General features: G+C 42.5%; 2 protein-coding genes across 3 annotated transcripts in view; both read left to right on the top strand.

The window, feature by feature from the left end:
* Positions 1-231: 231 nt before the first annotated feature.
* LOC143100370 (collagen alpha-3(VI) chain-like) overlaps positions 232-24,394 on the top strand; it is a 120,460-nt gene continuing 96,297 nt past the window's right edge. The window contains exons 1-6 of one of the 2 annotated variants that reach the window (XM_076263478.1): positions 232-483; positions 3,555-3,677; positions 6,054-6,647; positions 9,010-9,603; positions 9,803-10,423; positions 10,937-11,518. In XM_076263478.1, the coding sequence (XP_076119593.1) occupies positions 3,587-3,677; positions 6,054-6,647; positions 9,010-9,603; positions 9,803-10,423; positions 10,937-11,518 (2,482 nt within the window). In that variant the 5' untranslated portion in view covers positions 232-483; positions 3,555-3,586. The remainder of the gene's footprint in view (positions 484-3,554; positions 3,678-6,053; positions 6,648-9,009; positions 9,604-9,802; positions 10,424-10,936; positions 11,519-24,394) is intronic. The other variant, XM_076263479.1, reaches the window with a different exon arrangement.
* On the top strand, positions 13,365-18,094 carry LOC143100935 (collagen alpha-3(VI) chain-like). Its single transcript, XM_076264527.1, has 6 exons — positions 13,365-13,392; positions 14,032-14,652; positions 14,883-15,476; positions 15,579-16,166; positions 16,405-16,998; positions 17,297-18,094. Exons 1-6 carry the CDS (start codon positions 13,365-13,367, stop codon positions 17,974-17,976), a joined length of 3,105 nt encoding a protein of 1,034 aa, XP_076120642.1. The 3' UTR covers positions 17,977-18,094.

The following is a 24,394-nucleotide window of genomic DNA, read 5'->3' as shown; positions in this document are numbered from 1 at the left end:
TGGAGGGATGGGGGCTAGTGGTGAAAGAATTTGTGACATCATCCTTCCCACTGCAGACTTCCAGACCAAACAGGGCTGTGCATCTGTTTTTCATTTTCAGGCCTCATCTCCTCCTTTTTTTCTTCTTTCCCCTTTTTTCTTCCTTTCCAGAAGAAAGAGGGAGGTGCGGAAACTCGGGGATGGCCCTGCTCCAGGAGTTTGTGAGTTTGTCCAGTCGCAGGCTCGGAGACAGCGCCACAGCTCCAGTGGTGAGCTAACAGGAGGGTGTCTCAGAAGTGCGCCTGTGTGTCCCGTCTGTGTCCCACCGACTCCTGTGTGCGCCCCAGCTAGCTATCGGCCCCATCTCATCTCATCCGTGTGCCTCTTTGCCAGGACCACTGACTGAAGGGGAAATACCAGAAGGATAATGACCCAGCGGTTACAGTGTTGTTGGAGTGCAGATTTCTAACCCAAGACTGTGGAATACGTTGATTCAAACTCAGGGTAAGAGAACTTTTTGTCATGTTTTGTTGCAAGTGTTGCTGGCTTTTTTGACTCTAAAAAAGTATAAATACCGTAAGGTGTGTCTGATAATTTGTTTTGTCCTGCATTCTGCATGTTCATTTTGTTTTTATTGTGTGTTTGGGGAAAATGCTTTTTGGTTTACTACCACACCCATTTGTTAGAGTGTGTCTTGTTCAACATGGTCTCTCCAACGCAATGATGTTGCATGTTTAAATATAGCTGAAAAATTACCCAGCTGGAACAGGACAGAAATTGTGCAAGATGTCAGAAATGCGTTAGTTATCCTAAGCTGGCTGCTTTTTTCGTGATCATAGAAGGTGAACAAGAAATTACAAACATTGAAATAACTGCGAAAACTTTTGCAAGGATTTTTAAAGTCACTGCATCCCTGTTGATTATTGCCATGCAATGCAATAAAATGCATTGAATGCATTTGCAGACATGTTTTCTCCTTGCAACATCAGTTACTCCTCATTTGCCTTACATGGCTAGGAGATGGAACACAGTTGTCCATGCATATGTGCGTTTCTCTCTGGTGCGGGGAGAGCCTTCAAAGCCACTCCCTTCACAAGGGAAGCAGAAGTAGGAGGGCTGATGTGAGGAGGGTTTTCCATTCTTACGGCCAAACAGAGCAGCAAACCTGAGCCATTCCAGAGCCAGGATCAAAAATCCAGGTGTTAGCCATTAAAGCAACAGCAAAGAACTTTTCCTCTGCAAGCACGCTATTTGTTTATCCAGCACCGGCTTTGCAAATAACGATGTCCACAGACAAGCTGGGCTATATGTTGCATGATTTTATGAAAGTACGATGTATTGCGACATTGTGCAAGTCAAATTTGTAGTTTCTTATGTCTCATTCAATTAAACTACAGATCCGCTACCCGATCTGGCAAACTTACATAGTGCGGTTATAGCCGATAGAGGGCCGCGACGCGAATGCAGAAGTGCGGTTCACCCTATAATGAGTTGATGAACCACTGAAACAATTTTGGAAACATTATTTTAAGGTACAAAAAACTCTTTGGTGTTGCTTTAAAGACGTCAATCTTTTCATTATATCTCTCCTGTGTCCATTAATTTATCTGAAAGGAATGTTTAGGAATCCTCTGTAATAGCCTTTGATCTTTGATTAATCAGTCTGAAAAAAATGTATAAACCCCTCTCTTCCTCTTGGCTTGCGGAGATGTTCATCTGCTCAATACCCCGATTGAATAATTCATGTTCCCAGCTCCTGTCAAACTCTCCCCTCCATTAAACTGATGTATCTGTATATTTGTCATTATCGGGTTATTAAGTAGTCGTGAAACACTTAAGCCACTAAAGCCCAGTCAGTTTGAGCCCCTGCAGTGGTTAATTGAACTTACTTCAGGACTTAATGCTGCATCTTGTGTTCCTGGGCAACAGATGGAGCTCATGAACCGCATAGCTCTCTGGTGGAAAGTGAGGGGGAGGGGTAGGGTGGGGTGGGGGGGTGGTGAGTGGGAGAGGTCAAATTGTGCAGGTTTTAAAGAATATTCTTGAAGTTCTTGAAGAATAACCTCATCAAAGGTTCTGGTAATCAGTTTGTCTGCCAAGTGAAGAGATTGCATATAATTCTACAGGATTAATTAATCTCTTGTCCCAATTCATTCATTTTTTTACATTTTGTAAAGCATTACATGCTTACATGCTTGGTCACACTTGATAATGTTGTGTGCTATTTAAAGGATTAAGAATGTGTTTAATCCTAAAAAATTAGAATATCGTTTTACTTGAAACTATGATCATTTTAATATCTCCTCAAGCTACAATTTTACCCGAAATCAAATTGTCAAAGAAAATAGCAAAAAAATGTTGTGCAGGAAAATGAATGGGTGAGAACATTCAGGGTAAATATGTGATGATACAGATGATGATCTGCTTCATATGGCAATTTAATGCTGTTGATTATCCTTTGGGTGCAACAGGATACCCTGGTGCATGGGGACATTGATATTGAACTGTAGCTTAGACCACTGCCCCAGTGATTGACTAGTTGGCTACTTTCCCACATATAGCATGTCACACTGTTCTCTTCATATCTTGCCTTTTCAAAGTGTGCACATACTCATAGATCCCCCTATCAGCTCCCAGTAATGAGGCAGTATTGAAGGCCCTGTACAGAACATTACATACATATAATTTGCATTTGGTTAGAAGGAATAATGTGGATTGCAGTTCTGTTTCGTTCCGTTGTTCAATGTTGCCTTCATTGGAGAGTAATATGCAAGAGTTATATTTTTAGTTGAACTATTGTATTTGTTTACAGTGGTTATTTGGATGGGAGATGTCATCTTTTGTTGGACATTTCATGAGTAATCAGTTAAACAGAAAGCTTGCTATTATAGTAATAACATCAACCTGTTTGGATATACCATTTCTAGAGTCAGAGTTAAGTAGGTGCCAAAGATTAATTTGAATTTGAGTTTTGTGTGAGATTGGAGCGATTGGTGTCAGGGTGTGTTGCTGCCATGCATCTCCTGTTTTGGGATTTGAGCTCAAATGAACATCAAGCTAACCCCCCCCCCCCCCCCTCCACACACACACACACACACATACACACACCACCCCCACCATCACCATCACCTCTACCACTATGAGGGAAAGGTTGCGTGCGTCCCCATCCACATACTGATGAACACTAGGAATGTGACACCTTTTTCAATACATGATACTGCAGTTAGCATGGATTATCTCAGTAGTAATGTTTTTTCTATGCTGCTGACGTGATTATAAGCTAAGACCTACACTGCATCCCAGTTTTATGTGTGCCATATCTGGGTACCACTTTATAAGAGTACACCTATAAAGGGTTTATAAATGAAGTTGTTAAGACTTCACAAACCAATAATAAGAATATCTGTATTGTTATATCTGTTTATATGTATCATATATTTACCTCATATTTATTAACAATAGAACATGTGTATTTTTACATATGTTTTTGTCATGTTCTACATTGTGTGAGGCACTAGTTGTATATTTTGTGAAAGCCAAATATACACTCAGACATGTTTTTGTATCCTTTCCAGGTACCTTATCTGGTGCTACATTTAAAACAAAAATGAGAAAGCGGCAGCTGCTGCCACCGTGCGCCCTTCTCTGGGTGCTGCTGGTGTGCTCTGGCCTGCTTCCCCAGACTTCTGCGCAGGCCGGTAAGTGCTTCTTGAGTTCATTCACAGTATTGATACACACATCAATGCTCTTAGAATTCCTCACCTTACATGGAACTCTACGTCAGAAAACGGTGCTCCGGACAGTGTCCTGAACAGATGGTGATCGTACTGTATGTAGCTCCTGCAGTTGGCTTGAGGAGGAATGGAGTTTCTATGTGTTATTGTGCACATTCGCTTTGAATCATCATTCAAACTTACTGAGAGTTTTTACTACCTTTAAAAATACCAGTACTGACAGGCACACAAAATGGTGCATTAGAGTGCCTATGCAAGCAAGTAAACAGACCATAATTTTCATGAATGACTTTTTCCCAGCAACTCTTGCATTAGCTAGTTTTTCCAAGCACCCTGTCCAGCCTATCCTTATATGGATGCAAAATGCTTTGTTAATGTGTTCAGCACTGGACACAGTATATAGGATAATTATGACCAAACACCTATTCTATCACCAAATATATAACAGTAATATAAAATAAGTAACATGAAGGAATATTGAAAAAACTGCTAACATGTTTTCATGCTAACATCAGAAGTCTTTGCACAATTGTTGCCAGGACTGCATTTGAAATGACTAACCAAAGGCTAAAAAGACTATTAACATTTCAACAGCAGTAAATGTCACATAGGGAAAGTGTTTATTAAAATCAGGTTCCAGGGAAAACAAAGGATATTATTAGGCATTATTCACAGTATATCCTATCATTGATTTCATCCATTTTAGTGAATGGGCTCAAATCAAAAGCATTACTGCCAAAGTAGCATTGACTGGTTGGTTCTCAACATTGCATCAGTCATTTTTACAGTGCAGGTGTTTTCTCACCCATGGGATACACATCGTAACTAGCTGTACAGGTAAAGGTAAAAGGTCATTAACCCAATGGAAGTGATATTTCAGGGGCTTTTCATGTCAATCTCTCTCTGATGTGTCTGTGGTACACTATTTATTATCACAGCAATATACTGTAGCCTCCATGATTGGAGGCTATTTTGTTATTTTAAGATTTCTGAAACATAGATTGTGGTTTAAGTACCAGATAGAGATTACATTGAAAAACACCAAATACTACTTTAACCTCATGAATCATCATTCATTTTCTAGGCACGCTATCTTCACATAGTTCATCATGCTTCCTGAGCACACCATGACTGAGATCTTGTGTGTTTGCATGTTTTTAACTGATTCATTGATTAATTAATGAATTGATTACGGCATTAATTTATATTAATGCTTTTTTCATGCCAAGATATAAAAACCTTTTAAAAACTGCTATCTTACTCTTATTTGAGTTTCATGTTATCAGATCAAAGATAACATGTGAGAGTCTCTATCTGTGCACTACACTCATTCATGTTAGGTAGAGGTGAAATGGTCACACCCATGAATTGAAATTGAATAGTGCCTCTTTAAGAAACAATAATATTGATTGTATAAATCAATATCCCCCTTACCCCCTGAAGCTATTAATTATAGCTAAGCTTTCATCATCACTGCTTGCATCTCTTGTGAACACAGTACTCATTTTTGTTTGTTTATGTGCAACCTTTATGTGTACAATCTTTGTAGAAAGTTAAACGGTGATGAACCTGTCTGAGCTCGTACTTGTTTACGCTGCAGAATGTATGACATAATCATCGGTTATGTTATGTATTCAGATACAATTTAGTAATATTACCTAAGGTATAACATTAAATAAATAAATTAAAGTAATCTTTAAAGTTGGCTCCTTTTCTGGATTGCTATCAATGTAAGCATTGCATTATGTCAATGCTATCTGTGATGTTGTATGACTCCATTTCAATGTGGAATCCTACAACGTCCCAGATAGTTGATGATAATTCCAGTGCAAACATGGCTTTTTTATTAAAACTAGCTGAGTCTCTTGAAAGTATTTGCACTCAGCGACAAGTATGAGACACGGAGTCATGACCGGTACTGTTATCACTGTATCTTGTAACATGAGTCTGCATGGAGGACTGAGCTCAAAACGAAGATGATATTACACTATTTTCTGTATCCCAACACCTGCTCCATGGAGAATATTGGAGAATATTGCTCAATATTGCCCCGGTTATAGAGGAGACACATATGTAGCCTACACTGCACATACATGGCTGTATGACTCCACACATATCACATTGCGAGAGCATCTTCCTTGGTTCAGTCCACATGCAGCATGATATGCTTGTGTTTGTGTTTTTATGATGATTGTTTTGCTCCTGATTGTGACCAATATGTGATGCTTGCCATTTCACTCTACTCTCTTTCTCTCTGTTTTAACACTCACTTGTTGCATTTGTGTTCTGTTTGTCCCTCTCCTGTCTCCCTCTCTCCCTCCCTCCTCTCCACCCCTGAAGAAGAGTCAGCTGACCTAGTACTCTTAATTGATGGATCAGAGAACGTTGGAGCTGCCAACTTCCCTCGTGTCCGCGATATCGCCCTGAAAGTGATCGAAAAGCTAAACGTGGACAGGGAAGCCATCCGAGTGGCCGTGGCCCTGTATGGCGCCGACCCCGAGATTAAGTTCTATCTCAATAGCCACGAAAGCAAAGGGTCGGTCCAGACTGCCATACAGGGGCTGACATTCCCAGGTGGCGATGAGGCAAATTTGGGCACTGCTTTGGAGGAAGTAGTTGAAAGCCTTCTGAGCCCAGACTCAGGGGGAAGGGCAGATGAGGGCGTGCCCCAGATCCTTGTTGTAATCAGTGCAGGGCAGTCCAGCGATGATATCAGTTTAGGGGAGCAGGCCTTAAGGGAGTCCAATGTCTATACGTTTGGCGTGGCCATTGGTGAGACGGCCAGGAGCACTATGGAAGCAGTGGCATCCGATTCAAGCTTTGTGGTAAATGCTCCTGATTTGACAGCTGTGGATAGCATGGCTGACCAACTGCTACCATATATTAACGGTGTGGCTCAGCGGCATATTGTGTTACACACTCAAATTACTCAAGGTATGTAATCATATGTATATGTACTCTTATGCAAACCTGAGGGGGTTACAAACACAAAATGTTTGTGTCAATGACAAGTTTTCTAATATCTATGATGACTTCATTCAGACCAATGTTTAGATTCTGACAATGCACAGCAGACAAACATAAACCAATGAAAAAAGTAGGGATAACATCTTATAAATACATACGTTTAGATGCTGGTTTCAGTAATCAAAAATACTTTGTTTCAAGTCTCCAAAGTAAGGAAACTCTTAGTGAGTACATAGTCTAGTCTGAGGTCTAATGCCATCTCAATAGTTTGTTAAAATGGGGCTTCATGGTTATGGGGGTTTGAATATGAACTTAAAGGTACAGTCAGCAATTCTGGATGATGTAATGTCTGTTGATGTTTGAACCAAACATTAACAAAACACCAGAGAGCGAACTCACCAAACTCCCCTTCCATTTCCCCAACTCTTGTCCCCCTATTTCGGTGATTGGTTGGAATAGTTTTGTTATGTTTTAGGGACAGGCTTGCTCCACTTTGTTTGTTTCCAGTTCAAGGAATCAGGATTATGTGCGAAGACCTTTTTTACAGTGTTGTCATGGAATGGAGAGCTGATCAACCGTCTGCCTTCACTTTAGAATGAAAATCCGTTGCCATTGACAGCGGTTATTATTTGGAGGTCCTTAGACAAAAATAATGACCATTCAAATCAATGGAGCGTTATACTTGCATTCTGAAGAGCCGTGTAATAAGAGGAGATATTCACTTAATCTGACAAAAAGTGTTAAGGGTTAGAAATCACTTAGAATCGCTGATGGTACATTTAAGTCTCAGTTGATTCAGTTATCACAGCCAGACACACAACCAGCTGTGCCAAGACTAGGGGCCCCTTAATTTACATGTGGGGCAAAGTGTAAAAGTCAGTCAATGAGCAAAATTCTCATACAGGAACTAAAGCCATCACGTAGCATGTGAGAGCTTCGAGCTGACCCACCAATGTTTGTGCTTAGGATTTTGCTTGTGGTATTAAATGTGCTAATCGATTTTGTATAGTTATGAAATAAGCTTTAGTTAGACTTTAGACTTTGTCCTGACATTTAAATTAGGGTCCTTGGTTTTAACAGAGAGGCCTCACTGTTACTGCGGGCACACTGTCTCTCTGCAGTTCAACAGAAAGCAGGCATTGCATTTAAAGATTTTAAGCCACAATGAATTTTACAAAGTTCTAGAAGCAAAACACTTTACACCTTTTGGTGCAGGCCCTGTCCTGACCTATGCAGATGCTGCCTCATATTAGCTGGTCGCTGGACAAAGGGATGGCCCTTACAAACACATTTTCTGTTTTTAAAAGTAAAATGGAGTACAATAATATTACATATCTAAAATATTACTACAGTAACAATAGAGGTATACTACAATAATACTACAGTTTGATACTTGAAGTAATTTAATTATTTTTTGTAAGGGAGGGACCAAACTAGTGGTGGTGGTGGGCTGGGGAGAGAGGACGGGGCTTTGAGATCAAGGCACCTGGAGCAGCTGAGCACGAAATGTTGGGCGAGTCATTGCAAAGAGCCCAGTGTAGACCACTGATTGGACAAGTGTAATGAAAGAGTGATAGATGATGAGGAGGATTATAGTCTTCCTGCTAGAACTTGCATGGATGCTTACATTTCTACCCAATGCTGAGCTCTGTAGTATTTAAAACAGTTAAATTAATGTGTGATAATAATCTATTGACCTCATGTTCTCACTTGAAATGTGATGATGCTGTTGAAATGTGTTGATTGGCGAAAAACTCTATAATTGGGTGGTTTACAAAGAAAACTAAACAACTGCAGACACCACTGTGGTTAAAAAAAAAGCCAAGGACAGCCCTGACTAGTTTGTTTTTGTGCCCTCATTAAACTGTAAAATGTTTTAGAAAATAAGTGCACATGGAAGAAGTTTAATTGTGATTTATGGTATTAACAGTAGCCTATGTCACATTGTGAGATGAGCATGTACATGTATCTATGCAAACATGCATGTATGCGTCTGTAAAAAAAGTAATATATTGAATTTTGGGGTGTCATTTTTTATTTTATTTTTTTAAACAAAAAACATATTTTTTAAGAATTGTGCAACATAGACACTTCACAGTGTTTTGAATTCACAGTGTTTTGTTTTATCTCTGCTGAGGATATGTATACATCATGGCGAGGGCTCAGTTATATATCAGGTCCTAGAATGTTTATTTCCAGAATATATTTGGGAAGAAAAGCAATATTATTATTATGTTATCTTTATGGTTAATTTAATAAGAGTGGTTGTTGTAATACGAATAGTTTTAATTACATTTTTATTAACATCATGCTTTGTTATGTTTTACAGCCATCCAAGTTGGGAACAGGGACATCATTTTTCTAATTGACAGCACAATGGGTGCGACATCTCTGAATGCTGTGCGTGAGTTTATCAGAAAGTTTGTTGACTCCATGCCAATAGGACCTGACCAAGTGCAAGTTGGTGTGGCACAGTTTACCACAACCCCCAGTTTATTGTTTGACCTGAACACATACAACTCAAAAGAGTCAATGGGGGATGCGCTGGCCAGAATTCGCCCCAAGGTTGCACCTTCTGTAAAAATCGGTGCTGCGTTAGACTTTGTGAGGACCAACATGCTGAGATCAGAAAAGGGCAGTCGGATCCAAGAAGGCATTCCCCAGCTCATGTTGTTGCTGACCAGCAAGAAGTCAAGTGACAGTGTTGAACAAGCAGCCACGGCCCTCCAGCGCATGGGTGTTCTCACCATGGCCACCGGATCAAAAGCCGCTGACCAGGCAGAACTTCAGAGGATAGCTTTTGATCCGACTCTGGTGTTCATGTTAAAGGATTTCCGTATGTTGCAACGCCAACCAAAACAGATAGTGTCTCCTCTCTCTACATTATCAGGAGTTGTTATTACAGAGTCACCAACCGAGCCAGGTAAGCCTTCTGTGACACTGACAAATATTTCAATATTTCTAAACGTTAATGCTCTTTGTTCATTCAAAGTCTGGCATCAAAACAAGTTGACTGTTTTGGGTACTAATTACTTTGTAGTCTAATGGTGTTGTTGAGTCCCTTGTTGTTAGCACTATTTACTGACACTTTTACTAAAACATTTTTATTTACCTTCATTTAGTGGTGGAAATAACAACAGTGCAGACCCAGAAGGTGGTTAGAGATATTATCTTCCTGGTGGATGGGTCAGACTACGTTGGTAATGCAAACCTACCCTTTATCAAGACCTTCATCAATGGCATCGTTAACCGCCTGGATGTGAGGCCAGAGCGGGCGCGAATTGGGCTGATGCAGTATTCTGACACGCCGAAGACAGAATTCTATCTGAACAGCCACAATAACAAGCAAGACGTTCTTGCTGCCATTTCACAGCTGCGTCTGATGGGAGGTCGTACTTTGAACACTGGTGCTGCCCTTGCTAATGCCCTGGACAATAATTTCAAGCCACTTAGGAGACCGGGAGTCCAACAGGTGCTTGTTCTTATCACCGGAGGTCCTTCCGAAGATGAACAAACGGCAAAAAGAATGGCAGACAAACTGGCAGTGGAAGGAATTCTAACCTTTGCAGTGGGTGCAGGCCGAGCTGATGGAACCTTCCTTACCAATGTTGCCTTTGTCCCACAACTGGCCTACTATGAGAACCGTTTTGATTCCCTACCAGACGTCGTTGAGCGGATATTTACACCACTGATAACAGTGGTTGGAGACACAGAGGCTGTGGCACCACCCGCACCACCCCCTGGTAAGTTCCTTAACTGCAGAATAGCAGGAACGTTTTTCATGTGGTTGGATGATGTACAGTATATGGTTAATCTGCTGTACATGCACAGTGTTAAGTAACATTGATTTATATGTGCGTGAAAAGTCTTTGCAGTCTATATCACTGACTTTAAAACTCAGTGGTTATATGGACCATGAAAGACTGCATGGGTTGTTATAACATGGTCATATGACTTTATTATCTTCAGATTTGAAGAGATTATTCATATTTGCTTGAGAGGTTTGTGTTGGGTTGCTTATGATCTATTGTGTCTTTTTAAAAATGTGAAAATGTAGTAGCTCCTTCAATGATCTACTCTTTTTCATCAAGTATTATTAGCCTTCAACATTATTCATACTTGTGTTTAAGTTTATTTTGTGTTTAGGTTTATTTTGTATTTTTTTTAATTTTCTTTTGACATGCTAACTAGCTGCTGCTAGTGCTGCTGCATGTCATCTGTGCCAAAATATTGATTCATGTTATTGCTTGTTTTAGGAGGAGAGAGAGATGTGGCATTCTTGATTGATGGCACTGATGCTGTCAGAGCAGACTTTCCCTACATCCGTGACTTCATTAGGAAGGTCATAGAGCCTCTTGACATTGGAACCGACAAAGTCCGAATTTCTGTGGTGCAGCACAGCGAAAGGCCCACACCAAGCTTTTACCTGAACACCTATAACACCAAAGATCAAGTAATGACAGCTGTCAGTAACATGAACCTGGCTGGAGGGCGAAGCCTGAACACTGGTGCTGCACTGAAGTTCATGAAGGACACCATCCTTTCAGCTTCGCATGGCAGCCGAGCAGCCCAGAATGTCCCACAGTTTTTGATTGTGCTCACTGGTGGAAAATCACGAGACAATGTCAGGGACCCAGCTGGAGACCTGAAGACTACAGGAGTGGTGCCGTTTGGTGTTGGTGTGAAGGATGCGGACCCCAAACAGATTGAAGACATCTCTCACAATCCATCCTTCGCTTTCAAAGTGAAGGAGTTTAGTGAGCTCGACACGGTCCAGGCGAAGCTCAACCAGATTGTGAATCTTCCCAAAGAAGAGCTGGTCGTTGTTCTGGAGCAGGGTAAGTGCAATTTCTATTTTAAAATATGCAAATGCTGCAACATGTGCTGGTTTGTGCCTCAATGATGTTAATTCTATGTCTTAGTTCGTACCTCTGATGTAAAGAGAGATGTTGTGTTCCTGCTGGATGGTTCTGATGGAACAAGGGATGGATTCAGAGATCTAGTTGACTTCATTCAAAGAGTGGTGGAGACTCTCAATGTCAATGAAAATAAGGACAGAGTTTCAGTGGTCCAGTACAGTGGAGACCAAGAGACCAATTTCTATCTGAATACTTATTCTAACAAAGATGATGTTCTCAATGCCATAAGAAGTCTCAAACACAAAGGTGGTGAGAAAAGTAATATTGGGGCTGCTCTCACGTTTGTGAGGCACAGTATATTTACGGCATCTTCTGGAAGTAGACGACTAAAAAGAGTCCCTCAGATTCTTGTTCTGATAAGTAGCTCATCGTCTGATGATGGTATTGAGGGACCAGCAGAAGCATTGAAAGACCTTGACATTCAGTTAATAAGTGTTGGTGTGGGCAATGCAAATGAACATGAGCTGGAAATGACTGCGCTCATGCCAAATCTTGTGCACAAGATCTCTAAATTTTCTTTCCTACCCTTAATTGAGCCAGAGCTTGTTGCTCAACTAAGCATTTCAAAAGACACTATGGAAGCCACTGGAGAGTTGCCTGAGTCTATAGGTAAGACCTGTATGTTGGCTTGAAACCATATGAACATTTTAAAAATATGGTATGCTATTTTGTGATGATGAATTGAACTAAAAAAAAAAAAAAAAAATCAATAGTGTACCTTAAAGCCTATTAAATATAGTAATTTAAAAATGTCCATACTGGAATTCAGGACTGCATTTTGCAAGTACAGTATGCATGTTTATATATTTGTTATTGAAGGTTTACTCTGGTTACAATGTTATTGTTACAACACACTGGATGCAACATACAGCACACACAATACATGCGATGTTAATGAAATATTGATTTGTCAAGTGTTCCTTTTTCATTTTGTGCGCTTTTATTTTTCAATTTACTTGCTTAAGTTTCTTAAGCTGTGGGTCTTCATAAAATTACATCTTTTTAACTGAAAAGATGGATTCTTCTTCTTCCACATTCAGTTCTCCTCTTGTAATGATTTATCAATTTACGTCAGCACTAAATCCCTCTTCTTGCAAACTCAGATATTTAAATTTAAGGTGACCTTGGTCTTAGTTTGCACATCCTAACACTATTTATAGTAAAACAACTTGTTCCCTTTCTGTTTGTCCTGAACTCTTCAGTTATTTCCAACGATTTCAAAAGGGACATAATTTTTCTCCTTGATGGTTCTGATGACTCCCGAAGTGGATTACCGGCCATGCGAGAGTTCATTCGAAGAATGACTGAAAAGCTCGACATTGATGAGGATAATACTCGGATAGCTGTGGTGCAGTACAGTGACGACGCCTTACCGCATTTCCTGCTTAATACATACGCAACAAAAAAGGAAGTTATCTATGCTGTGAGAAGCCTTCGACCTAAAGGAGGAAAAGAAATTAATACTGGTGCTGCATTACAGTACGTTCGGGACCATGTCCTTACGCCGTCTTCTGGAAGTAGACGTCACATTGGTGTTCCTCAAGTGCTAATCGTTTTGACGGGTGGAGTATCAAGTGATGACGTTGTGGGCCCTGCCGCTGATCTTAGAAGACTGAAAGTTCTCACCTTTGCAATTGGAATGAAGAACGCCTTGGAGTCTGAGCTACAAAAAATTGCCTATTCTTCTCGGTTTCTTTTCGATTTGCCTTCCTTTGGTGAACTCTTATCCATCCAAACGGATATCCTCTCCTTTGTCCAGTCAAAAATGGAGATTGAGCCCCCTACCATAGTTGGTAAGAAATGCATCTATTTTCATACCAGCCTATCCCTTTCCCCCAAATCCCCTTGGTCTCAAATGAAACTGTATCTTCATTTGATGGCAAAAGATCAGTTTCATCAAAGCGCCCGCTATGCTGTAAAGCTACACCGCATGGATTCGTAAACTTCTCTTGTCAGATTCATAATGATTCAATCATATGAGTCGGCCCTTTATTCTTATGTTCTCAAATAGAGAACCTTTTCATTCTGGCATTAGATTACTTGAGCTTATGCTCTTCCTTGAGCCAATGATTTCTAAATCATTGCAAGCTTTTTTGCAGCTTTTCTGCTTGTTTCAAAGACCAGTACTTCCATTGGGAATGAAATAAAGTTGTTTAGTGTTTGCTGTGGCTTTGAGGCAAACCTTTCATCTCTTCCCCCTCATGGACTTTTAAGTGCTCTTGAAGCTGAGATAATCTTAATCTCAGAATTAGATTTCAGTAGATACTCTCAGTAGATACTGAATTAGTATGTTATGTATTGTAGTTGTTGTTGTTGTTGTTGTTATTGCTGGATGTAGTTGTAGTAGTTGCCATTAAGTTCAATAATTCAAAACATATTGTGATAAATTCATGTTTTTGTAATTGTCTGTTTTAAAAAGCATTACTGATGAGGCCGCTCAATCTTTGTTTTAGTTGAATTAGATGCTGCACAAAGAGACATTGTTTTTCTGCTGGATGGATCTGATGACACTAGGGATGAATTCCCTGCTATTCTGCAATTTGTGGAAAATGTGGCAGAGAAACTCAGTGTGGACCAGAATCATGACCAGTTGTCTGTGGTCCAGTACAGCAGGGACCCAGTGGTTAATTTCCATCTTAACACTCACGAGTCAAAGAGAGATGTCATCAGTGCTATCAGGAACCTGCGACACAAAGGGGGAAGTCCACAGAACTTGGGAGTAGCCCTTGAGTATGTTAAACAAAATATTTTTTCCCCTTCTTCTGGAAGTAGACGTCTTGAAGGTGTTCCCCAAATTCTCATTGTGTTGACGGGTGGAAGGTCACAGGATGATGTTAGGCGTGCTGCTATAGGCCTAAAAGAAGAGAAGATTTTGTCATTCACAGTTGGAACACAAAATGCAGATATAATTCAACTACAAACTGTAGCTCACATCCCTAGCTACACTATTTCCATTCATCGTTTTGGAGACCTACAAAGCATTCAACACAAACTTCTGTCATTTGTAAAACATGTCCCTCGCTCACCAAGATTGCCGTCTCCACCTGTAGTAGGTAAGAAAACTTATGTTTTATTATTTTTGGGTGTGAATTGAATTGAACTGTTGACATATTTATTGTGGACAATATTTGTTTTATGCATTGTGCCAAACTTCTTGATGTTGTCCCTGGACTCCCTGAACATATGTATTATGCTTTCCTGTTTCGGAACATCTCTCCATGGTCCATGATAATTGATTTTTTTCTGTGCACTCTTACACCATTTGCACATGTGTTCCTTGCAGCAGATATGGGGCGAAGTGATATTGCGTTTTTGATTGATGCCTCTGATGATTCAGAAAGTTTTCCATTGATGAAAGATTTTGTACTGAGAGTTGTGGAGACACTTGAATTTGGACCAAATAAATGTCAGGTTGCACTAGTCCAGTACAGTGATCAGCCATCAGCTGCATTTTTGCTCAACACACACTCCACAAAGGATGACATAATTGACAGTGTGAAACAGTTGAAGCAAAGAGGTGGAGGACCTCTGAACACTGGGACAGCTCTACAGTATGTGAGGGATGAAGTGTTTGCTGAGGCCTTTGGGAGCAGGCGCCTTCAGGGTGTTCCTCAGTTGTTGGTTCTCTTGAGTGGTGGGAGGTCTAGAGATGACATTAGAAGTCCTACTGCCTCCTTGAAAGCTATGGGAGTGATCCCAGTGAGCATTGGCACAGCAGGCGCAGACACTCTTGAGCTGCAAACAATATCACGAGAACCAAACTACTACTTTATGATGAATGATATCAATGACATTCCAACTGTGAAAGACGAGCTCTTGTCTTTGGTGAAAAGTGCTTCTCCTCAAAAGACACTGACTTCGGCACCAGCTTCATTTGGTAAGAAAGCTAACTTCTTTAAACCTTAAGATGACAAGGCTTGTTCAGGGATTTAAAGAGTCATCATGATATTATGTTTATTTTTTATTTTTGAATCTACAGAATCTACCAAAAAAGACATTGTGTTTCTTCTTGATGGTTCTGAGGATACTAGAACTGGTTTTGAGTGGATTCGTGGCTTCATTCAAAAAATTATTGAAAACCTCAACATAGAGGAAAATGGTGACAGAGTTGCCCTTGTTCAGTACAGCCGAGAAGCAAGAGCTAATTTCTACTTAAACTCATATTCCTCAAAAAATGACATGCTGAATGTGATCCAGTTTTTGAGACACAAACGGGGACGCCCACTGAACACTGGAGCAGCTCTGCAGTTTCTGAAAGATAATGTCTTCATTGCTTCCTCTGGAAGCAGAGTCTTGGAGGGTGTTCCACAAATACTTTATATGTTTAGTGGTGGAAGGTCTAATGATGATGTGCGAGCAGTCTCACAAGTTTTAAGAGACAGTAACATCAGAGTAATTGCTGTTGGGACACAGAATGCTGACACACTAGAATTGCAGACAGTGTCTTACACACCTGCTCATGCTTTTTCAGTGTCTGATTTCAGCAACATTGAAAATGTGCATGACAAACTAATATCATCTATGACTTATACACAAGAATTTGTGGAACCCACATCAACCATTTTGGGTAAGACACCTCCTGTTGACATAACAGTTGCAAAATGCCTCTAGTATTTGGAGTTTACTAAAATGCTACTTTTTTTATTTTGCTTTCAAATAGAATGCAGGAATGCGTGTTGTGTTATAATGGGCTAGTTGTTATCTAGAAGAAAAATCTTCAGCATATCTCCCCTAGTGTGGACGGTGCACACTATAATTTCACACATTGTGTTGACTTAGTTGTGATTCTTTGTCTTTCATCTCAGATTCAACCACAGGCATGAAAAGAGACGTTGTGTTTCTAATTGATGGGTCAGATGATATGAGAAATAGATTTTCTGCCATAAGAGCATTTGTTGGGAGTATGGTGGAGAAGTTTGATGTGAGCCAAAATAAAGATCAAGTTGCTGTTGTTCAATTTAGTAACACCCCAGCCACTGAATTCACCCTAAACACTCATAGATCAACAGAAAGTGTATTAAATGCTGTACGCAGCCTTAGACCAAAAGGGGGAAGGCCACATTATACCGGGAAAGCCTTACAGTTTGTGAAAGACAGTGTCTTCACCTCGAATGCTGGGAGTCGACACCTGAAGGGTGTCCCTCAGATTCTTGTGGTGCTCACTGGTGGTAGATCTAGAGACTCCCCTCATGGACCAGCTGGAGCTCTGAAAAGAATGGGAGTGTTGACCTTTGCTATTGGCTCACAGCTCACTGATCAGGTGGAAATGCAAGTCATTGCCTCTCAGTCTGAACATGCTTTCATATCACCTGGCCTGCTTGACTTCAAAAATATTCAACAGAGTTTGATGACGAAATTTTCTGTCATCAAAGATGGGGAGATAATTAAAATTGATGGTTGTAAGTATTACTGTATATCATTATTTTTTCATACAAAAAACATAGTTAAACTTGGTACAAACTGACAGCAGAATAAGCTGACTCACATTCTGTAAAACACTTTTACACGTCTCAGTACTAGACAATATGAATGAAGAGCAAATTCTTATTTGCTATGAAGATATATAAAGATTGTTTACCTACCATGAAGTAATGACTCTTACTTACTGCATTTTTTACTTTGGCATATGATATACATTTTATGAAGTACTTCTTTGAATGAATATACACTTACTCTTTTAATGAATTTACATTTCAGTTGGAAATGATGTGACAAAAAGGGATGTGATTTTCCTTGTGGATAGCTCAGACCACACAAGAAGTGGATTCCAAGCAATACGAAATTTCATAAATGATATTGTGTCAAAGCTTGATGTGCAAAGTACTGGGGACAGAGTATCAGTGATTCAGTTCAGTAATATAGCAGTCGCTAATTTTTATCTCAATTCATTTCTGAAAAAAGAAGACGTTTTGAATGCTATTAAAGGACTTACACATAAGGGAGGCAGGCCCTTAAATGTTGGAAGAGCCCTGCAGTTTGTGAAAGACAATATATTAACCACTCAATCTGGAAGTAGATACATGGAAAATGTGCCACAAATATTGATTTTATTAGTGGGTGGAAAGTCCAGAGACAGTGTTGAAGGTCCAGCTTTGGGTCTTAAGGACTTTGGAGTGCGGACATTTGTCATCGGAACAGGGAACTCTGACAGAACGGATCTTGAAAGGATTGCTATTGGCCCAAGTCACATACAATTGGTGCCAGATTCATCTGGTCTCTCAAATATCCAACAACAACTTCTGTCTGCAATCACCTCCCTTCAAATTGAGACCACAGCCTTGTCACCAACAGTCAATGGTAAGGATAACTGTATTTTCAAAAACTGTGAATCAAATACTTTGATGAAAGGTAAAACTAATTGCTGCATAACAGACTGATTGGAGAATGGTAGATGTGTATTTCCAGACAAATGAAATGTTTGTTGAAAGGTCAACATTCAAATATGGACCAGGATTTGAACATACATGAATGTACATACATTTTTGATACCCTTAGTTGACAGAAGAATCCTCCGAAAAGACGTGGTGTTCATGCTGGATGGTTCCGATGGAACAAGGAACGTGTTCCCAGCAGTGCTTGACTTTGTTCAGAGAGTGGTGGAGAAACTAAATGTGGGTGAGGGCAAAGACCGTGTGTCTGTGGTCCAGTACAGCAGAGACCCAGTGGCCCACTTCTACCTAAACACCCACTCAAGGAAGGAAGATGTTCTTGAGAATGTTAGAAGTCTGAGACATAAAGGAGGAAGGCCCCTCAACACTGGTGCAGCTCTCCAGTATGTGAGGGAGAACGTGTTCACAGCCTCCTCCGGTTCTAGACGCTTAGAAGGTGTGCCACAAATGCTGATCCTGCTTAGCGGTGGAAAGTCTTTTGACAGAGTGGACGCTCCAGCCTCGGCTCTTAAAGAGCTGGGAGTGCAGATCCTTCCAATTGGAAGCAGGAACTCTGACAGCAGAGAGCTGCAGAGGATCTCACACGACCCTAGTTACGCAATGTCAGTGTCCGACTTCAGTGACCTTCCAAGTGTTCAACAGCAACTTCTCTCTGTCGTGAGCCCAGTAGTAGTGGAGGCCACTCCCAAAACACCGACAGTCATAGGTAAGAACACATGTGTCTGTTGTGTCTTTTTTGTGCCGTGCTGCAGGATGATGTAGTTGTGTTAGCTAAAGAAAACAAAAAATGTTAGCTCATTTACTCAGTCTGACAGGGCCAAAACAGGGCTTGATGCCTGTGGAATTAGTTGCAAAGTGTGCTTGGCAGAGTGCTAGATTGCTCTTTTGACATGCTTTATCTGCTGTAGTCGAGGGCCGTGCTGCCAGGAGAGACGTCATACTCCTCCTTGATGGTTCAGACGGAAATAGGAATGGATTCCCCGCCATGCGTGACTTTGTTCAGAGAGTGGTGGAGAAACTCCATGTGGATGAAGGCAGAGACCGCGTTTCTGTGGTCCAGTACAGCCAAGAGCCCGAGGCTAGTTTCTATCTGAACACCTACACCACAAAGGAAGAGGTTCTGGAACATGTCCGCGGTCTGAGGCACAAAGGAGGGAGACCCCTCAACACCGGGTCAGCCCTCCAGTATGTGAGAGACAGTGTCCTCAGTGATTCCTCTGGCAGTAGACGCCTGCAGGGTGTCCCACAGATACTGATTTTACTGAACGGTGGAAGGTCTTCTGACAATGTGGACACGCCAGCGTCTGCTCTTAGGGAGCTGGGAGTGAACATCTTTACCATTGGCAACAGATTCTCTGACAGCAGAGAATTGCAGAGGATTTCAAAAGTGCCTAGCAATGCAGTGTCAGTGTCTGACTTCAGTGACCTCCCCAGTGTTCAGGAGCAGCTCTTGGATTCCGTAGAAACCGTTGTCGTCTCTGTGACACCAACAACCCCAACTGTCTTAGGTATGTCTACCTGTTGACGTCTGTGCTGCCCTTTAGTCTTTCCCGTAGTGCCGTCTTTCCCTCTTCAATAGCAGTAAGCCTTTTCAAATTCTGACGTAAAGCCGCTAATTGGAGTTGCATATACATAGCCAAGGTATGAAGCCAGGCAACTTCATGAAGGGGTGGGGGGTGGCAGGCTGGGTTTAATGGAGCCATTTCCTTTCATTTGAAAGCTAGAACTGATGTGAGGAATGGCAAGTGGGTTTGCTGTGCTGAAAGAAAGTGTGCTCCGTGCTAAACATGTCGTTTTCCTTCTAGTTGACCAAACCGCACCCAGAAAGGATGTTGTATTCCTGCTGGATGGCTCTGATTACACTAGGAATGCCTTCCCAGCTATGAAGGACTTTGTTCAGAGGGTAGTGGAGAAGCTAAATGTGATGGAGAACAGAGATCGTGTGTCTGTGGTCCAATACAGCAGAGACCCAGAGGCCCATTTCTATCTGAACACATACACAGGAAAGGAAGAAACTCTTGACGCTGTGAGAGCTCTGAGGCACAAAGGAGGCAGGCCCCTCAACACCGGGGCGGCTCTCCAGTACGTGAGAGACAGCGCCTTCTCTCCTTCCTCTGGCAGCAGACGGCAAGAGGGTGTTCCTCAAATTCTAATCCTGCTGAGCGGAGCGAGGTCTAGCGATAACGTAGACACCCCAGCCACCTCTCTCAAAGAGAGTGGCGTCTTAATCTTTGCTATTGGCACCAAAAATTCCAGCCGAGAGGTTGAGAAGATTTCTTCCGATCCTACCTATGCCCAGTCTGTGTCAGACTTTTCGGAGCTGCCAAATGTCCAGCAGCAATTCCTCGCCTCTGTGAACACTGCTGTCTTGGAGGTAACACAGACATCACCACCGGTTTTGGGTAAGACTGATTTAACCATATTGCTCCTCATCTCTTCAGATAGGCTTGTCTGTGGTGTATTTATTCCTTTCTGCCCCCAATGTAGAGAAAAATGAACTATTGTCAGGCCAGCGTGTTGCATGTCCAGACATATCTTAAAACAAGCCGAGAGTGATTTGAGTGCTAGAGTTTCACCCATACTCTGCAGGCTAAAGTTCTCATATGGGTGTGTGTCTGTGCATTTCAATACCCTTAGTTGACAGAAGAATCCCCCGAAAAGACGTGGTGTTCATGCTGGATGGTTCCGATGGAACAAGGAACGTGTTCCCAGCAGTGCTTGACTTTGTTCAGAGAGTGGTGGAGAAACTAAATGTGGGTGAGGGCAAAGACCGTGTGTCTGTGGTCCAGTACAGCAGAGACCCAGTGGCCCACTTCTACCTAAACACCCACTCAAGGAAGGAAGATGTTCTTGAGAATGTTAGAAGTCTGAGACATAAAGGAGGAAGGCCCCTCAACACTGGTGCAGCTCTCCAGTATGTGAGGGAGAACGTGTTCACAGCCTCCTCCGGTTCTAGGCGCTTAGAAGGTGTGCCACAAATGCTGATCCTACTTAGCGGTGGAAAGTCTTTTGACAGCGTGGACGCTCCAGCCTCGGCTCTTAAAGAGCTGGGAGTGCAGATCCTTCCAATTGGAAGCAGGAACTCTGACAGCAGAGAGCTGCAGAGGATCTCACACGACCCTAGTTACGCAATGTCAGTGTCCGACTTCAGTGACCTTCCAAGTGTTCAACAGCAACTTCTCTCTGTCGTGAGCCCAGTAGTAGTGGAGGCCACTCCCAAAACACCGACAGTCATAGGTAAGAACACATGTGTCTGTTGTGTCTTTTTTGTGCCATGCTGCAGGATGATGTAGTTGTGTTAGCTAAAGAAAACAAAAAATGTTAGCTCATTTACTTAGTCTGACATTAGGGCCAAAACAGGGATTGATGCCCGTGGAATTAGTTGCAAAGTGTGCTTGGCAGAGTACTAGATTGCTCTTTTGACATGCTTTATCTGCTGTAGTCGAGGGCCGTGCTGCCAGGAGAGACGTCATACTCCTCCTTGATGGTTCAGACGGAAATAGGAATGGATTCCCCGCCATGCGTGACTTTGTTCAGAGAGTGGTGGAGAAACTCCATGTGGATGAAGGCAGAGACCGCGTTTCTGTGGTCCAGTACAGCCAAGAGCCCGAGGCTAGTTTCTATCTGAACACCTACACCACAAAGGAAGAGGTTCTGGAACATGTCCGCGGTCTGAGGCACAAAGGAGGGAGACCCCTCAACACCGGGTCAGCCCTCCAGTATGTGAGAGACAGTGTCCTCAGTGATTCCTCTGGCAGTAGACGCCTGCAGGGTGTCCCACAGATACTGATTTTACTGAACGGTGGAAGGTCTTCTGACAATGTGGACACGCCAGCGTCTGCTCTTAGGGAGCTGGGAGTGAACATCTTTACCATTGGCAACAGATTCTCTGACAGCAGAGAATTGCAGAGGATTTCAAAAGTGCCTAGCAATGCAGTGTCAGTGTCTGACTTCAGTGACCTCCCCAGTGTTCAGGAGCAGCTCTTGGATTCCGTAGAAACCGTTGTCGTCTCTGTGACACCAACAACCCCAACTGTCTTAGGTATGTCTACCTGTTGACGTCTGTGCTGCCCTTTAGTCTTTCCCGTAGTGCCGTCTTTCCCTCTTCAATAGCAGTAAGCCTTTTCAAATTCTGACGTAAAGCCGCTAATTGGAGTTGCATATACATAGCCAAGGTATGAAGCCAGGCAACTTCATGAAGGGGTGGGGGGTGGCAGGCTGGGTTTAATGGAGCCATTTCCTTTCATTTGAAAGCTAGAACGGATGTGAGGAATGGCAAGTGGGTTTGCTGTGCTGAAAGAAAGTGTGCTCCGTGCTAAACATGTCGTTTTCCTTCTAGTTGACCAAACCGCACCCAGAAAGGATGTTGTATTCCTGCTGGATGGCTCTGATTACACTAGGAATGCCTTCCCAGCTATGAAGGACTTTGTTCAGAGGGTAGTGGAGAAGCTAAATGTGATGGAGAACAGAGATCGTGTGTCTGTGGTCCAATACAGCAGAGACCCAGAGGCCCATTTCTATCTGAACACATACACAGGAAAGGAAGAAACTCTTGATGCTGTGAGAGCTCTGAGGCACAAAGGAGGCAGGCCCCTCAACACCGGGGCGGCTCTCCAGTACGTGAGAGACAGCGCCTTCTCTCCTTCCTCTGGCAGCAGACGGCAAGAGGGTGTTCCTCAAATTCTAATCCTGCTGAGCGGAGCGAGGTCTAGCGATAACGTAGACACCCCAGCCACCTCTCTCAAAGAGAGTGGCGTCTTAATCTTTGCTATTGGCACCAAAAATTCCAGCCGAGAGGTTGAGAAGATTTCTTCCGATCCTACCTATGCCCAGTCTGTGTCAGACTTTTCGGAGCTGCCAAATGTCCAGCAGCAATTCCTCGCCTCTGTGAACACTGCTGTCTTGGAGGTAACACAGACATCACCACCGGTTTTGGGTAAGACTGATTTAACCATATTGCTCCTCATCTCTTCAGATAGGCTTGTCTGTGGTGTATTTATTCCTTTCTGCCCCCAATGTAGAGAAAAATGAACTATTGTCAGGCCAGCGTGTTGCATGTCCAGACATATCTTAAAACAAGCCGAGAGTGATTTGAGTGCTAGAGTTTCACCCATACTCTGCAGGCTAAAGTTCTCATATGGGTGTGTGTCTGTGCATTTCAATACCCTTAGTTGACAGAAGAATCCCCCGAAAAGACGTGGTGTTCATGCTGGATGGTTCCGATGGAACAAGGAACGTGTTCCCAGCAGTGCTTGACTTTGTTCAGAGAGTGGTGGAGAAACTAAATGTGGGTGAGGGCAAAGACCGTGTGTCTGTGGTCCAGTACAGCAGAGACCCAGTGGCCCACTTCTACCTAAACACCCACTCAAGGAAAGAAGATGTTCTTGAGAATGTTAGAAGTCTGAGACATAAAGGAGGAAGGCCCCTCAACACTGGTGCAGCTCTCCAGTATGTGAGGGAGAACGTGTTCACAGCCTCCTCCGGTTCTAGGCGCTTAGAAGGTGTGCCACAAATGCTGATCCTACTTAGCGGTGGAAAGTCTTTTGACAGCGTGGACGCTCCAGCCTCGGCTCTTAAAGAGCTGGGAGTGCAGATCCTTCCAATTGGAAGCAGGAACTCTGACAGCAGAGAGCTGCAGAGGATCTCACACGACCCTAGTTACGCAATGTCAGTGTCCGACTTCAGTGACCTTCCAAGTGTTCAACAGCAACTTCTCTCTGTCGTGAGCCCAGTAGTAGTGGAGGCCACTCCCAAAACACCGACAGTCATAGGTAAGAACACATGTGTCTGTTGTGTCTTTTTTGTGCCATGCTGCAGGATGATGTAGTTGTGTTAGCTAAAGAAAACAAAAAATGTTAGCTCATTTACTTAGTCTGACATTAGGGCCAAAACAGGGATTGATGCCCGTGGAATTAGTTGCAAAGTGTGCTTGGCAGAGTACTAGATTGCTCTTTTGACATGCTTTATCTGCTGTAGTCGAGGGCCGTGCTGCCAGGAGAGACGTCATACTCCTCCTTGATGGTTCAGACGGAAATAGGAATGGATTCCCCGCCATGCGTGACTTTGTTCAGAGAGTGGTGGAGAAACTCCATGTGGATGAAGGCAGAGACCGCGTTTCTGTGGTCCAGTACAGCCAAGAGCCCGAGGCTAGTTTCTATCTGAACACCTACACCACAAAGGAAGAGGTTCTGGAACATGTCCGCGGTCTGAGGCACAAAGGAGGGAGACCCCTCAACACCGGGTCAGCCCTCCAGTATGTGAGAGACAGTGTCCTCAGTGATTCCTCTGGCAGTAGACGCCTGCAGGGTGTCCCACAGATACTGATTTTACTGAACGGTGGAAGGTCTTCTGACAATGTGGACACGCCAGCCTCTGCTCTTAGGGAGCTGGGAGTGAAAATCTTTAC

This window comes from Alosa pseudoharengus, unplaced genomic scaffold, assembly GCF_046254945.1.
Source record: "Alosa pseudoharengus isolate Yale_2024_CS ecotype anadromous, Long Island Sound unplaced genomic scaffold, YU_APseudo_1.1 YU_APseudo_1.1_scf_3, whole genome shotgun sequence".
In the NCBI taxonomy this organism is placed as follows: Eukaryota; Metazoa; Chordata; class Actinopteri; order Clupeiformes; family Clupeidae; genus Alosa; species Alosa pseudoharengus.
The sequence above is the reverse complement of the archived record's forward strand: the minus strand, read 5'-3'. Positions and strand labels throughout refer to the sequence as shown.